This window comes from Pseudopipra pipra, chromosome 26 (assembly GCF_036250125.1).
Source record: "Pseudopipra pipra isolate bDixPip1 chromosome 26, bDixPip1.hap1, whole genome shotgun sequence".
In the NCBI taxonomy this organism is placed as follows: Eukaryota; Metazoa; Chordata; class Aves; order Passeriformes; family Pipridae; genus Pseudopipra; species Pseudopipra pipra.
In genome coordinates this window covers 3,496,147-3,512,316 of record NC_087574.1, presented here as the reverse complement: position 1 = coordinate 3,512,316, position 16,170 = coordinate 3,496,147, and the positions used below count along the sequence as shown (strand labels likewise).

At 53.4% G+C, this 16,170-nt stretch overlaps 1 protein-coding gene across 2 annotated transcripts in view; it reads right to left on the bottom strand.

The window, feature by feature from the left end:
• Positions 1 to 12,623: 12,623 nt before the first annotated feature.
• The window catches only part of LOC135402934 (acid-sensing ion channel 2), a 375,830-nt gene continuing 372,283 nt past the window's right edge, over positions 12,624 to 16,170 (bottom strand). For both annotated transcript variants that reach the window (XM_064636492.1, XM_064636494.1), the window contains exons 8-11: positions 15,968 to 16,047; positions 13,483 to 13,551; positions 13,125 to 13,296; positions 12,624 to 12,726 (exon numbers count right to left, since the gene is read on the bottom strand). In XM_064636492.1, coding sequence (XP_064492562.1) covers positions 13,195 to 13,296; positions 13,483 to 13,551; positions 15,968 to 16,047 — 251 coding nt within the window. In that variant the 3' untranslated portion in view covers positions 12,624 to 12,726; positions 13,125 to 13,194. The remainder of the gene's footprint in view (positions 12,727 to 13,124; positions 13,297 to 13,482; positions 13,552 to 15,967; positions 16,048 to 16,170) is intronic.

Genomic DNA, 16,170 nt, shown 5'->3' with positions numbered 1-16,170 from the left:
TCTTCCCTGACTGCAGCACTTGGTGTCTGCTGCATCAGACCCCGGGTGGGGGGGACTTGTAGCTCTGGGGAAGGATCCCTTGTCCTTTCCATCTTTCTATGCCCTGCCTTTCACAACTCTCTGCCTCTCCAGCCTTTGAGGATCTGTCTGACAGAGCTGGTGCTGGGCTCTGGCCCACCTTCCATGGTGCTTGTTCCTTCTCCCCTTTCCCCTCTGGGTCCTTGCAAACACGTCCCTCTCCCAAGCACCAGCTGCCCTCACAAGCATTTCCCACTCCCACGTGGGGATGGTTTACCACAAGCCAGCAGGCACAAATGGGAAATAGTATTTTACATTTGGTTTAGCTGCAAACTGGGAGCCCCTTTTGGGTTTTGAATGTTTTTCCTTGGTCCTGGAGCAGCATTTGCAAGGCTGTGTGTGAGGGGAGGGCCAGGAACCCTCTCCAGGCAAAAAGGCACTTACTCTGCTTCTAAATATTTCATCTGTGACCCATGTGACAAACTGCTGCTTGTAAATACACCGATTATGCCTTATTTTGTCATACATAATTGAAACCCTGGATCCTGTACTCAGCAAACAAACATGTGGTTTACAAGGAGTTTTTTCCATGGATTCTTTCAGTGCCTGTAGCAGCTCCTGTCCTCGTCAGGGTTGCTGGTGGATGGTGGCAGGGCCCCCTTTGGGGATGACTTTTCCATCTCCACAGCTGGAGAAGTCCCTGTTGGAGGTGGCTTAAGGGGTTCTCAAGGGTGTGTCCTTCTCCTAAGGTTCTTCTCCCACCTCTCCTGGTTTCTGCCTCCAACACCAGGGCCTGGGGCTTCTCTTGTAGTTTTATTTTGGCAGATCAGCCCAACTGCACCAAGAACAGACCCGGCTCAGCTCTGACTCTGGGTTTGCAACCGAGGCACCCCCACTGCCTGTGGCTGCTGCCTCATCCTGTGTCCACAGTTTTGCCATGGAAATCACAGAATCCCAGAGTCACTGAGTTGGAAAAGACCTCCCAGACCATCGAGTCCAACCTGTGACCAATCCCCACCTTGTCCCCCAGCCCAGAGCACTGAGGGCTATGTCCAGTTCTTCCTTGGACATCTCCAGAGGTGGGGACTCCACCACTCCCCTGGGCAGCCCCTTCCAATGTTTAACAACCCTTTCCATGAAGGCAACTTCCCTGGCACAGCTAAAAGCCATTTCCTATCATCCTGTCACTCGTTACCAAGAAGAAGAGCCCCATCTCCACCTTGCTTAAACCTCCTGTCACGGGGTTGTAGAAGCTGACAAGGTCCCCTCTGAGCCTTGAAAATGGTCTGGAGAGTATCCAAGAAGAGCCAAATGAGCTCTCCCCACCTTGGTGTTCACCCAAACCTCTCTCAGGTCCAGCTCAGCATCTCTCCTCACAGCCCCTGTCTCATCCTGCAGCCTGGACCTGCCTCCTGCCATCTCTTGGCCGTGGCTGATTTGTTTGGTCAGCTCAGCTCTCTCAGGGGCTCTGTCCCTGCCACAATATGCTCCCTGTCCCTCCCTGTCACTGGGTTGGTGCCTCTCCGGGCTCTGCGCCGCCCCCTCGACAGGAGCCTGTCAGGTCTGAGCTCATCAAACCTCCCTCCTGACAGACACACTGACACTTCCCAGCCAGGGAAGCTGCTCCAACAGGCCCTGTTGGGAGCTGGTCTGGGAGCTGCTCCCACCCTTGGGGCAGCTGAGTGTGGGAGTGGTGGGTGCCAGCTGGGGCTGGGAGACACCGACGTGCCTTTGCTCGCTGGCTGTGTTCCACTTTGCTCTTCTCCTGTCACATTTTCCTTTGGGACCTGGGGAGAAAAAAAGGGATTTTTGCTCTGCAAAGCTTTCTCTGCTTTGCCTGTGGTTTTCCTGCTCTTTGCTGAGTCCCTGGGGTGGCTGTAGCTGCCAGCCCTGGGAGTCTCCAAGGAAGGACATGGATGCTGGAGGGGACCCAGTGGGGGTTGCAACCAGACTGAGGCAAAGAGAAGATAAAGCACACAGTGGAAAAGACTTGAGCTGCTGCACATCCATCTCAGACATCTACCAAACATCCCTCTAGGGAGCCATCCCTGCCTTTCCCTTTGGGACACCTCCACAATCACACAGCACAAGCTGTTGGTGTCTGAGGTGGGGAAATGGAGGAGCAGCCTGGCTGGCACAGAAAGGGGGGGGACAGCCAGGATGGCACAGAAATGAGAAGCAGCCAGGATGGCAGAGAAATGGGGGAGCAGCCTGGATAGTATAGAAATGTGAGAGTAGCCTGGATAGTACAGAAATGAGGGAGCAGCCTGGATAGTATAGAAACTGGGAGCAGCCTGGCTGGCACAGAAATGGGGGAGCAGCCTGGATAGTATAGAAATGTGAGAGTAGCCTGGATAGTACAGAAATGAGGGAGCAGCCTGGATAGTACAGAAATGGGGGAGCAGCCTGGCTGGCACAGAAATGGGGGAGCAGCCTGGATAGTACAGAAATGGGGGAGCAGCCTGGATAGCACAGGAATGGGGGAGCAGCCTGGATAGCACAGAAATGGGGGAGCAGCCTGGATAGTACAGAAATGGGGGAGCAGCCTGGATAGTACAGGAATGGGGGAGCAGCCTGGATAGTACAGAAATGAGGGAGCAGCCTGGATAGCACAGAAATGGGGGAGCAGCCTGGATAGCACAGAAATGGGGGAGCAGCCTGGATAGTACAGAAATGGGGGAGCAGCCTGGATAGTACAGGAATGGGGGAACAGCCTGGATAGTGTAGAAATGGGGGAGCAGCCTGGCTGGCACAGGAATGGGGGAGCAGCCTGTGCCCTGCAAGGACTGTGCTGGGGGGGGGTCATGGCACCATCGGAGCCCAGGAAAGCCCCTGGCTCAGCTGCCCTGGATGTATCACAGAGAGCCCAGCAGCCAAAAACCTCTTCAGCACATCCAGGCAAAGTGGTGTCAAGGCACAGCTGCCGAGGTCTGGGCAAGGCCAGAGGGAGAGATGGGGAACATTATTTAAAGTGACTGAAGGAGCAGCACGGTTTTGCAGCAGGCAGAGGGTGAGCCCGGGGACCTGCTGCCCTGGGGAAGCCAAAGTCAGGGGCAGGTTACGTAAAATTAAGGAAACAAAAATGCTTGGAGGGCTAAGGAGGATTAGAGAGGGCAGAAATGAGAGTTGTGATCTGAGGAATCCCTCAAACCGGCGTCCTGAGAGCAGTCCCACCACACACAGGACCCACCAGCACCTCTCACCCCCGAGCTCCGGGGCAAACTGAGGCTGAGGGTTCCAACACATTGGTTCTTTCAGGGTGCAGGTGGGATCAGCTGGATCCCCCCTATGCCAAACCTCCTCCCCAGGATTTCCCAGATGAAACACAGAGCTGCTGGCTCGTTCTGCTCCACAGCCAATGCACTGTGTGTGCTCCGGGCGTGCCGGTGGCACCTCGCTGCTTCTTGGCTTGGGGAAGAGCAGGAACCCTGCAGCGTGTCAATATTATTCTTTTAAGGAGGCTGAGGAATGTTTCTGTATCTGGAACAACAATGCAGAGGCAGGGAAACACCCATAGAGGAGGAGGGGGGAAAACAGCAGCTTCTGAGAGTGTAAAACTTGAGTTGAACGTGAAACACGTTAATATTCATGTGCTCAGACACAGCCAAAAAACCAGTGACTGAAGCTCTCCAGAAATTTTCTGAGCCCTTGGACCATCAACAACTGTGGGATGGAGAAGGCAGCAAAACCTTCAGAAACCACCAGGCTGTGAGAAAAGCATCGTCACAAGCAGTTCCCGTGGGGCTGGGCTTGGGCTTTGGCTCTTTCTGTCCAAAACGACACAGAACAAGGACAATCCTTCTGCTAAAAGCTCCAGCCTAATTGCCTCTAATTGCTGTCCTTGCTGGCAGGCTCTGAAGGGAGGGGTATGTTGAATGGACCATGGAAATGTTCTTTACAGTTTGTGATTACCCAGAGTTGGTTCTCTGAGTGTCCCATGGGATAGAGGAGCTTTGTTTATGCTGGAAAAGAAGGTAGAATGGAGGAGAAGTGGTTGTGGTTGGTACAAGTCAATAATATCATTTTCTGCTCAGGTCTTCCAGGTCTTCCATCCCACCTGGCTTATGAAGAGAAAGGAGTGGGGAATGTAGCCCTTCCAATGCAGTTGGTCCCACAGCTAATTAAACACTTCATTAGAAAAATGTTAGAGAATAAGCTCACTCTGACTTTATCTGGATACAGCTTGATCTTCTTTGATCTTTACTGGCTGCAAACTCTGCTGGTGTATAACACCTCTGTCTTCCCCGGACTCCCTCTGGAAAGTTCACTTCTGCCCCTTGGTTTCCTGCTTGTTGATAACAAACCAGACCAATTTCAGCCCAGCAAGGACTTAAATTTCCTACAGTCATAGACTGGTTGGGGTTGGAAGGGACCTTAAAGCTCATCCAGTTCCCACCCCCTGCCAAGGGCAGGGACACCTTTCACTATCCCAGGTTGCTCCAAGCCCTGTCCAACCTGGCCTTGGGTACTTAATTTTCACAGAGATTTTCCAAGATGTTTCTAGGACTTTGACTAAGAAAACTGCCATAGTGAAGCCCTTCCCATTGCAGTCAGGGCAGAGGATGAACTTTCTTTTACAAGTTTCTTTGCCCTTCCTGCCACTGGTAGGAAATGCCTCAGTGACTCTCAGGATGGAGGCTGCACTTCCAGACGCCAGAATTAGGCACAATGAAGGTCCCATCTCCCCTCAGAGTGAAAAACACCAGCTTCAGTCAACTGCAACCACCACCAGTGTCCCCTCAAACTGGAACAGCCTGGGAACGGCTTCCCTGGGATACCAGGATGTCTGAACACAAGCTAAATCAATCTGAGTGAACACAGGGATGCACTTTTCACCTCAGTAATTAATTGTCTGGGAGGCAAAGCAGTGAAGAGGAGAACTGGGATCATTCAGGAAGCAATTAGAGACCATCCTCAGGGAAGAATGATAAGGAAATTGATATGCCTTGATGGGACAAGTGGCCATTTCTAATTCCCAGTATCCATCTATTTCTTTAATGTGTGAGTAAACACCGTGGTTATGGGGCTCAGCATGTGCTGGAGCTGCTGCCTGTGCCATTATCACACCAAAGCCAGCACTTTATGGCAGTGCAGCATCAGAAAACTGAGCCTGGAGGAGTGTGGTGCTTCACATGGCTCATGAGCAGCAGCATCTTGTGCCAGCAAAACGTCAGGACCCGGCAGAGCTTTGTCTGAACGTGGGTGAGACGACCTGGACAGATTTGGGCACGTGCCACCCCCCTGCCTGTGCCCTGCCATCTGTGCAAGCACCAGCTCTGAGCCCGAGCGCTGCCCGCCCACGCCTCGCTGTCACCACTGCCCCCAAATGTCACCTGCAGGGTCCCCCCTGCCACCACTGCCCCCAGATGTTACCTGCAGGGTCCCCCCTGCCACCACTGCACCTCCAAATGTCACCTGTCCAGGGTCCCCCCTGCCACCACTGTACCTCCAAATGTCACCTGTCTGAAGTCCTCCCTGCCACCACTGCCCCCAAATGTCACCTGCAGGGTCCCCCCTGCCACCACTGTACCTCCAAATGTCACCTGTCCAGGGTCCCCCCTGCCACCACTGTACCTCCAAATGTCACCTGTCCAGGGTCCCCCCTGCCACCACTGCACCTCCAAATGTCACCTGCAGGGTCCCCCCTGCCACCACTGCCCCTCCAAATGTCACCTGTCTGGGGCAGTCCCCTCTGGACCTGCAAGATCTGCACCAGGAAGGGTTTATTCCCTGAGCAGGATGGGGGCCATGGGCTGGAGCTGAGTGTGCAGGCCCTGCTCACAGCTGGGGTGTGCAGAGAACCAGGGAATCACACACTGGTTTGGGTTGGAAGGGACATTAAAGATCATCCAGCTCCAATCCCACCCCCTGCCACGGGCAGGGATACCTTCCATCAGCCCAGGTTGCTCCAAGCCCCATCCAACCCAAGAGCCCCTTCCAGGGCCTAAAGGGGCTCCAGGAGAGCTGGAGAGGGACTGGGGACAAGGGATGGAGGGACAGGACAAGGGGGAATGGCTTCCCACTGCCAGAGGGCAGGGATAGATGGGATATTGGGAAGGAATCCTTCCCTGGGAGGGTTGGGCAGAGAAGCTGTGGCTGCCCCTGGATCCCTGGAAGTGTCCAAGGTTGGACAGGGCTTGGAGCAATGTGAGATAGTGGAAGGTGTCCCTGCCTGTGGCAGGGGGTGGAGATGGATGATCTTCAAAGTCCTTTCCAACCCAAACCATTCCACAGTTCTATGATTTTATGACAAAAACTCTCTCCAGGGAATCCTGGGATGCACACTGAGCATCGTGGGCTCCCAAGGAGATGCCAATCCCTGTCAGCCCCCACGAGGAGCTGCTTGCTCGTGAAGTTTGAAGTTAATTCTTCCCGACACAGAGTCGAGGAGGACTCTGAGAGCACAAATTAATAAAAGCAACGTGCCAAGAGGAACTGTGAGTGTGGCAGTGACAGGAAGAGGCTCTTTGATGTTATCAGAGCAGGAGAGAAGGGAACAGAGGAGGACATTAAATAGATGAGAGAAGAGCTGAATTGGACTGGATGGGTACAATCAGGATCAAAACAAACTGAGATTTTTTTACAAGCAAAACCATACAGAAAATGAATTTCAGCAGTAAAGAATTAACAGGAGGAAGCTTCAGCTTTCTGCAGACAAGCTGTGTATGATGTGCAGAGAGAATTTATGTCTCCTGAAAGATCTCCAGCAGTTTTGGAGGTGTTTAATAGGTGTTGCTGAGAGAGGGAAGGAATTGGAGCATCCAGAAAGGGGGCTGTTGGTTGGAGCTGGATAAAACCATCTCTGAAGTGGAAAGGAAAGAAAATGCTCAGTTTGAAGAGGTTCCTCTTGAGAAAGGCTGGCTTAGAAATGGCAAAGAAATTAAAAAAGGGGCAGGTGGTAGGGCTGGTCCTACCAACTGCAAGGGAAGTGCTTCATTTCAACGAGGTATTTTATCTGGAGCTCAGGTTTGTATCATTTGTGCATGAAACAATTTAAAATCAAACAGGATGGGTTGGTTTGAAATTTTTTGAGTGGCCCCAATGGCAGAAAGCAGGAGGGTAAAGCTGGGATTGCTGCTCCTTCTAAAAGCACAAACACCACAAATTTTATGGCTTTGGAAAGGAGGCTCCAAAACTGGATTCACCCAGAAAACCCTGCAGAGACTCTGTTCCCTACCAACTCCCACGTTTCTCATCTCATAACCACAAAATCACAGAATTGAGGTTGCAAAAGACCTCTGACATCACCGAGCCCACCCTGTGCCCGATGCCCACCTTGTCCCCCAGCCCAGAGCACTGAGTGACACAGCCAGTCCTTCCTTGGACACCTCCAGGGGTGGGGACTCCAAACCTCCCTGGGCAGCCCCTGCCAGTGCCTGACCACCCTTTCCATGAGGAAATTCCTCCTGATGTCCAACCTGACCCTCCCCTGGAGCAATCTGAGATGATTCCCTCTCCTCCTGTCCCTTGTTCCCTGGGAGCAGAGCCCGACCCCCCCCGGCTCCCCCCTCCTGTCAGGGGGTTGCAGAGCCAGAAGGTCCCCCCTGAGCCTCCTTTGCTCCAGGCTGAGCCCCCCCAGCTCCCTCAGCTGCTCCTGCTGCTCCAGCCCCTTCCCAGCTCCATCCCCTTCCCTGGACACGCTCCAGCCCCTCCGTGTCTCGCTGTGCCGTGAGTCAGAGGAGGGAGGATGAGCAGGGAGCGCTGAGCCTGAGCTCGCTGCCAGCCCTGTCCGTCGTTCCCGTGCGTGTTCGGAGTCAGACGTGACGTGAGAGCGGCGCTGGCACTCGGAGCTGGCGCTCGGGCATCCTGCGAAGCGCTGCAGGGCAGGGTGTCATCGCCGCGCTATTCTGGGCACTCCCTGGCACACAGAGCCCGGCGGGAGGGATGTGACAGACACACACACGTGCGCGGGGGGGGGTCTGGCGTTTTTCAAGGCTTGTCAGCTCGGGAGGGAATGTCGGGGATGCGACGGCTTTGTCACGGTCCTTATCAAACCCACGGGGACTGGAGCACGAGTGCTGTGAGGAGAGGCTGAGGGAGCTGGGGGGGCTCAGCCTGGAGAAGAGGAGGCTCAGGGGAGACCTCCTCACTCTCTGCAACTCCCTGACAGGAGGGGGGAGCCGGGGGGATCGGGCTCTGCTCCCAGGAACCAGCAGTAGGACAAGAGGGCACAGTTTAAAGCCGCGCCAGGGGAGGTTCAGGTTGGATATCAGGAAGAAGTTCTTTCCAGAGAGAGGGATCTGACATTGGAATGGGCTGTCCCTTTAGGCCCTGGAAGGGGCTCTCAGGTCTCCCAGAGCCTTCTCTTCTCCAGGTGAACCCCCCCAGCTCTCCCAGCCTGGCTCCAGAGCTGAGGGGCTCCAGCTCCTTGGCTTCCTTTGGACTCATCCCAGCAGGTTCACATCCTTCTTATGCTTGGGCTGTGCCTGTTTTCATCCCAGCAGAGCTGCCAACTTGGTTTCCCCTCTCCTGCCCGACGGGTGAGACTCACAGAACACGCAGGAACTGAGTTATTTCTGAGAACCCACTGCCAAATTTTCTTGGAACTGGCTGGCAGATTTGAAAGCTGCCAGGGGTGATGAATGAGCAGACAAATGTGCTGACAACAAGCTCTCATGAGGCATTTCCTCTGGAGATGGGGTCAAAGCCATGCTTTGCATCTTAAAAAAAAACAAAGCACAGCTCCAACTCCTGCCTTCTTCCATGAATCCACCCAGGAGAGCACATCTCCTGGGAGATCTTGGTGGGGATGAGGTGCAGGAGAGGCAGGAGGCTGCTTATAGGGTTGAGGAACGTCCTCCAACATGTGGGTTTTGGGGACTGTGCTGCCAAGCCTGGGGAGCATCCCCTGATCTCAGCAGCTCCTCTCCAGGAGGGTGGGTGGGAGCAGAGGATTTGTGTGAGAATCGCAGTTTTCTTTGCACGTTTCCAGGCTTCCTCCTGAACATCTGAAGCTGTGAAGCAAATGTCACCTTTCTCAGTCGGGAGGTGGGAGGATCAGGAAGAGAAAACAACACCCACTTCGGATTATTTCTTCTTTTAGAGAAAATTCTCCTGATTGTTTAAGGTAATCTCAGGAGCTGGGGGAGGTTTGCTGCTGGGTGTTGCTCTGGGAATACAGAGCAGGACTGAACACGGAATAATTCGAGGTGTGGAAGAGCTTCTGTCTGGTGACCACAGCACCAAAGTGTCTAAGCCCTCATGGGGTGATGAACCTCCTCATGAAGTTTCTCCTCACTTGATTCAGAGCTCCAAGATCTGAATATTTGATCTCTGGGATGTCAGGAAACGGGATGTGAGAGGATCAGGAGGTGGAGAAGAGCATCAGGAGGTGGAGAAGAGCATCAGGAGGCACATTCCACCAGCCCAGGTTGCTCCAAGCCCCATCCAACCTGGCCTTGGACACTTCCAGGGATCCAGGGGCAACCACAGCTTCTCTGGGCAACCTGTGCCAGGGTCCCACCACCCTCATCTCCAGGAAGAGAATGTCCCATCTGGATTTAAGGACTTCAGAGCTGAGGCACCATCCACACCCCAGGCAGGCTCCTTCATTTGAATGCTTTTAGCTTCTCTTTGTCATGACCCCCTCCCTCCCTGTTCTGGCTCTGTCTGCCAGATTAAAGAACCCTTTATTAGAAACCTCTCCACTGAGAAATTTATAGACTGATGGAGCCACCTCTTCACCTTCCCTTTGTTTGACTAAATGACTTGAACTCTCGTGGCACTGGCAGGCAGCTCGCCAAGCCTCGTGTCCTTCCTTCAGCCCTTGGCTGAACCCTCTGAGATGTTCCAGAAACCTCCCAAGAGCTGCCTCCTGCAGGCAGCTCTGTGTTGCACGGCACTGGGATGTCCCCCAGGGACGTGTCCTGCCCTGGCACAGCTTGTGGCTGCCAGATTTGGGCTGTGTTACACCGACCACTGCAACGAGATGCCGTGTTTTGACTCCTCCAGCCCCTCTCCCTCCTCCCACCCCCCCTCTCCCCCCTGCTCCCCAAACAGAGGCTCTTCAGGCAGGAGAGGGCAGGAAGGCAGAGGGAAGAGGCTCTTCAATCAGCAGCTGTGGGAGAGTCTGTCTGAGAGCCGAGGTGACTCCAATCACCGCTCCCTCTCCCGGCTCCACGGACGCACCAGGAGATTCCATATCCTTTGGATTCCTGCTGTTATCGTGGAATCAAAGAATCCCAGATTGGTTTGGGTTGGAAGGGACCTTAAAGCTCACCCAGTCCCACTCCCTGCCATGGGCAGGGACACCTTCCACCAGCCCAGGTTGTTCCAAGCCCCGTCCAACCTGGCCTTGGACACTTGCAGGGATCCAGGGGCAGCCACAGCTTCTCTGGGCAACCTGGGCCAGGGCCTCCCCACCCTCCCAGCCAAGAATTCCTTCCCAATATCCCATCTATCCCTGCCCTCTGGCAGTGGGAAGCCATTCCCCCTTGTCCTATCAGTCCATGCCCTTGTAAATAATCTCTCTCCCTGTTTCTTGTTGGTTCCCTTCAGGCACTGGAAGGCCACAGTTAGGTCACCCTGAAGCCTTGTCTTCTCCAGCCTGAACAATCCCAGTTCTCTCAGCCTTTCCTCACAGGAGACGTTTATAAGATCTCTTTTCACTAAAGGGCTACCCCATGAATTTTGCAAAGCAGCCCAGGAGCAGACATTTCTAGATTTGCCCAGTTTGGTGGCATCTCCTCCAGACTCAGCTGTCCAGTGGTACCAGTCACCTGCCAGGGATGGGCACTGTGGGCAGTGTCTTCCTGCTCACCCCCATCCATACCCTCACTCTGTCAGGGAGCTCCTCCTGCATTTGGGAGGCTGGAGCCTGTAAAGTCCCTTGGACTCCAACCTGAACAAAGGTGGAGCCACTCCTGCTCCTCAAGCACAATAAACACAGCACAGAGGTCCCCCATGGATATCGGCCAAGTCCCCTTCCAGCCATTAAAAAGGGACAGACAGACCAGTCTGTACTGGGAACCCAGACCAGGCTGTCAACCAGCTGTCATGGACATGGCAAAGAGCCTGGAGATGTCTCAATGTGTCCCCTCGAGCCAGGCCTGGCACGAATTCCCTCCACTGGTCCAGAAGGGACTGCAGGGACCAGGCTGGCACAGGGGTTTGCCAACAGGAGACAGAGCTTGGCAGCTCCACAGCTTTGTGGCCAGGCTGTGGGTGAGCACTTGTTTCCAGCAGATGGGTGGCTGTGGGACATCCCATGGATAATGAACACATGGCCAGAGTCCAGGTCTTGGGAGATACTGAAAACTGGGAACACAAAACGAGCTCTTCAGCAAGTCCTTTGGAGGATGTGCTCCTCAGGAGCAACCAGGGATGCCACCCACCCTCATGCCAACCCCCCTGTCCAAGTGGTTTTCCTCTATAGCTGGAATTAGCTAAACTCTTCCCAGCACCCCTGGGCATCCTGTGGTGTCCCACCTCACCGAGCTCCAGCAGACTTCCAATGACTCAACCAAAATCTTGTAATGGAGATTTAATAAACTGCAAAGTGGAAAATTTTCTATGCATGGAAATGACTCTTGGAGTAAACCCTTTGGAGGCCACACATCTCAGCACACATCCCTCAAGCCCTTCTCTGCCAGCTTGGAGAGGACTGGATTGAAACCTCTCTGCTGCTCCTTGATGTCTGAGAGGAACTCTTCTTGCTTGGGGAAGGTTTCTGGGTGTGTTCAATCCCACAAACCAGGTATTGGTCTTTTTTTGACATTTTTGCCTAAGGGAGAAAACCACTTTTGCCTAAGGGAGGGAAATGCTGAGGGGCTGCAGAGTCCCTGGTGCTGCAGAGGGAGGCAGGGAGGAGGGGACTGCAGGCAAACAGCCCGTGGGATGTGTCCCTGTGGCTCTTTGCTGCCTCAGCTCATGTTTAATTGAAGGAGGACCCTGCTGAGTAGGGAAAAGCTTTGCAGCAGCCAGAGAGGATCCCCAGCCTGGCTGCTGGAGGAAAAGCCAAGAGCCATGTTCTTGGGAAAGCTGGGAGCACTGCTGGGGAGCCTGAGCTTGGGATGGACTCCAGGCTTTGCTGATGGAGCAGATTTGGGTGACTTGTGCTGGGCGTGGCCATGGCATCACCCCCACCCCATCGAGAGCTGTGTGAGGATGTGCTGGAAGGGGAAAAGGGCTGAGGAATGGGATGAGCTCCCACAATGGGCTTGTCCTGGTGCTGAGACTGCGCCAGGGGCTCCAGCTTCGAGGGTGGTGGGGGGGGGGGCAAGGCAGACATGACACAGCCTGGCCATTTCCACAAGACCAGCTTTAATATCAGTCATGAGAACGAGGAGAAAGCACAGAATCCATTAACGGGAAAAGTAATGAAAAAAAATAATTAAAAAAAATATATATTAAAAAAAATAATTAAAATAAACTAAAATAAAGCCCCCCCCCCCCGCCCTGTGCCCACCCACCACACACAGACTATCCAGGCACTGCAGACGGAGGAGCAGGACACAGCAGATCCACCGGGAGCCCCCGCTCCGGCCCCTCTCCAGGGATGCTCACCTTGGGGTGACGGTGGTGGCCCGGCCTGGGGAGGCCTGGCTTAGCTTAAGATTCATCACAGACTGACACGAAGGACAAGAACGGAAGAAGAATCCGAGAGCTGCGACTTTTTGTTTCTTTATTCTAATTTTCAGCCTACGACGTTAGTAATGGTGATTTCAGGGGATGGCTGGGCCATTTCCTTCTGGTAGTGAAAATCAGAGACTGCAAAGAGGAACAGAGCTTATAAAGACAGATAGGAATATGCTGCCATAAAAAGACCTGGCATGCAAGTGCTTTGTACATTTGGCAGTTTGTGGGGATGGCGGGGCTTCGCTTTTGGGTTTGGTGGTGGTGGTGGTCTCTGCTCTGTACAGTTCAAAAATGAGCTGCTGCCTTCACATCTTGAAGACAAACCCCCCCACACAGGAAAGGACAACACGAGTCAAGTCCAAGGCGCCTCTCGCTTGGTTTTGGCAGAGTATATATATAATATATATATTTATATTATTTTAATGCATAGCGGTTTCTTCCTTTTTTTTTTTTTTTTTTTTTTTAAATTTTTATTTATTTATTTTTATTTTTTTTATTATCTTTTTTTTTTTTTTTCCCCCGTTGCAAACCTGAGCTGGGTCCCTGCTTCCCTGTGCAGTTTTCCTTCCTTGGGTGTTGGCCCTGTGGAGCAGTCCAGTGTCAGCAGGCGATCTCCTCCAGCGTTCCCAGCGTGGCCTGGAGCGGCACGTTCACAGTGTGGCTGATGGTTTCCGAATGGTTTGGCATGGGATCACAAGTGCTCTGCGGATGGGACAGCAGGGGACAGGGTTATCCCAGGGCTGCTGGAGGCTCCCTGGCCCTCCCCGACCGCCGGCTCCTTCCTCAGGCCGAGCCACGGCAGCGTCAATCCGCTGGGAAACAACCGGAGCGTCCGCACGGAGCCGAGCGCGGGGGGGTCTCCTCTTGCCTCCCAGGGGGGCTCCTTACCACGTTTTCATCATGGCTCCCCTCCTCTTCCTCCTTCCCAAGTAGGTCTAATAATTTCTCCTTGATCAGCTGCGAAAGGAAGGAGGTTGGGTTACGGTGGGAAGGAGGGGCAGGAGATCTGAGCTGAGATCTGCGCTGTCCTCATCCAACGGCTCCGAGGGCACAGGGGATGGGATGGGTTTGGGGGATACTCTGCAAAGGATATGCAGAAGGAGACAGGGAGATGCTCCGAGGGCTGGAGCCTCTCAGCTCTGGAGCCAGGCTGGGAGAGCTGGGAGGGGTCACTTGGAGAAGAAAAGGATCCAGGGAGACCCCAGAGCCCCTTCCAGGGTCTAAAGGGGCTCCAGGAGAGCTGGAGAGGGACTGGGGACAAGGGATGGCGGGACAGGACACAGGGAATGGCTTCCCACTGCCAGAGGGCAGGGAGAGATGGGATACTGAGAAGAAACTCCTTCCTGTGAGGGTGGGGAGGCCCTGGCACAGGTTGGGCAGAGAAGCTGTGGCTGCCCCTGGGTCCCTAGAAGTGTCCAAGGCCAGGTTGGACAGGGCTTGGAGCAACCTGGGCTGGTGGGAGGTGTCCCTGCCCATGGCAGGGGGTGGCACTGGATGATCCTTAATGTCCCTTCCAACCCAAACCATTTGTGATTCCATGTTAAAGCCACCCCACGTGTCAAAACTGAATTCTTCACGTGGGAAAAAAAACCCCAACCAACCCAAACTCCGTTTTTGAAACCCATCTGGGGCTTTGTTGAAAGCTCCCAGCTCCCTGAGCTCCTTTTCCCTTCACAGCCACTTTATTTCCCTGGCAGCTGCTGCTGAGAATGAGATTTCAAGGGAGATCCCAGAAAGGTTGAAAAGTGAGTGTTTTTCTGGAAAACTTCCACTGGGGGAAAAGAGAAAAAAACCCAAGAAGCAAGCTAAAAACATGAAAAACTGGGTCAGTTCCTAAGGAAGGGAGGTGGATGCTGGCTGGTATTCAGGGCTGCTGGGGGGAATTCAGGACCTCCAGGAGCCCAGGAACACGACTCTGCCCCGGGGCAGGACCACGAGGAGGGTTTTTCCAAGTGAATGATACAAAAAAAAGCATCTTTAGGGTCAATATTTCACCCACCTTTGGCTAATCCACCAGAAAAATAAGCTGTAGCTGTTTGCTGGAAATCTCTGGTTTTCAGTGTGCTTTTGAAACCCCCTCTTTGGGAAGCCCTGAGCAGATCAACTGTGTAAAATAGGCATTTTTAAGACATTTTTATTCCTTTTCTCCCTGTCTGGTGTGGGTGAAACGTCTGTGCCAGGTGCCCATGAAGATGCCCCATGTAGGGAACAGCCAGGTGAACCTCCTGGTGCATCCCCAGGTGGGCAGAGGGAGCCTCTCCAAGGGGCCAGGATGAGTCTCGGGCCATGTTTGCCCAAAAAGAAGAACAAAAGAAAAAAAAAAACAGCAAAAGGAAACTATCTGACAAGTTTATAAGCAGATGTCAAATAAAGCAGTAAAACAGAGAAGAAAAATCCAAACTTTGCAAGGTTTCTTATTAACTTCTTATGAAAAAAAAAAACAACAAGAAAGCTGGGAGTAGGGGATTTTAATGAAATATTTGTGCATTCAGCTGAGCTACAAACTGAGGCACAGGTTTTTTTTTGCCATTATGAGCTTTATGCTTGTAATTTTCAATATATTTCAGTGCTGAATAACGCTGCCAAGTGCTGAGAGCTGCCCACAAGGGGCTGAGAGGGGGAGGGACTGTCTCAAGAAATAAAGTCAGCATCCCAACTTTAATAACATGAAGGGGTTTTTCAAGATGTCCCAGGGAGCTCACAGCTGCAATATCCCCTGGGATTAAAAATCCCTGGTCCCATCATGGTACAGGACAAGGACAGGGCTGTGGGAGAGCTGGACTGGGCAGATGTGAGATACTGGATATGTGGGGGCAAGGCCCCAAATCCCTTGCTCTGAAACTCCCAGAGAACAAGGATATGAGCTGAATTAGGAGGAAAAACTTTCCCAGGGACAAGGACAAAGTATCTTGAGCTGGGATGTACCAAATTTGCTGGGAACTCCTTTTCTCCATAAGTGTTTGCATCCTCCTTGTATGGCTTTAAACTGAAAGAGAGTAGGTTCAGGTGGGATATGGGGAGCAAATCCTTTCCTGGGAGGCCCTGGCACAGGTTGCCCAGAGAAGCTGTGGCTGCCCCTGGATCCCTGGAAGTGTCCAAGGCCAGGTTGGATGGGGCTTGGAGCAACCTGGGCTGGTGGAAGGTGTCCCTGGCCATGGCAGGGGGTGGCACTGGATGGGCCCAACCCAACCCAGGAACCTCCTCACCACACTTCACACTCACAACCCACTACTGTAGAGCCTTAATTATATGCTGTTATTAATTAAAACTGATAATCCACGTGGGCAAACGGGGCATGGAGGCTCCAGCCTGGCACCAAGGCTGGCAAGCCCAGACCCTTCCAAGGACTCAGGTGACAGGACAAGGGCCTTACCTCGTATATATAATCAAAGAGCTCGAGGATGGTGAGGATGCTAGCACCGATAAACAGCCCCATCTGGCCTCCAATGTCACCTAGGAGAGACAACAACATTCCCAACATTCACATCCTGTGACCACGGACCACAAGGAACCCCCCTTTAGCCAAGGGAACCCCAGCTGGTCCCCACCTTCCCCTGCCAGGGGGGCCTTTCCTTG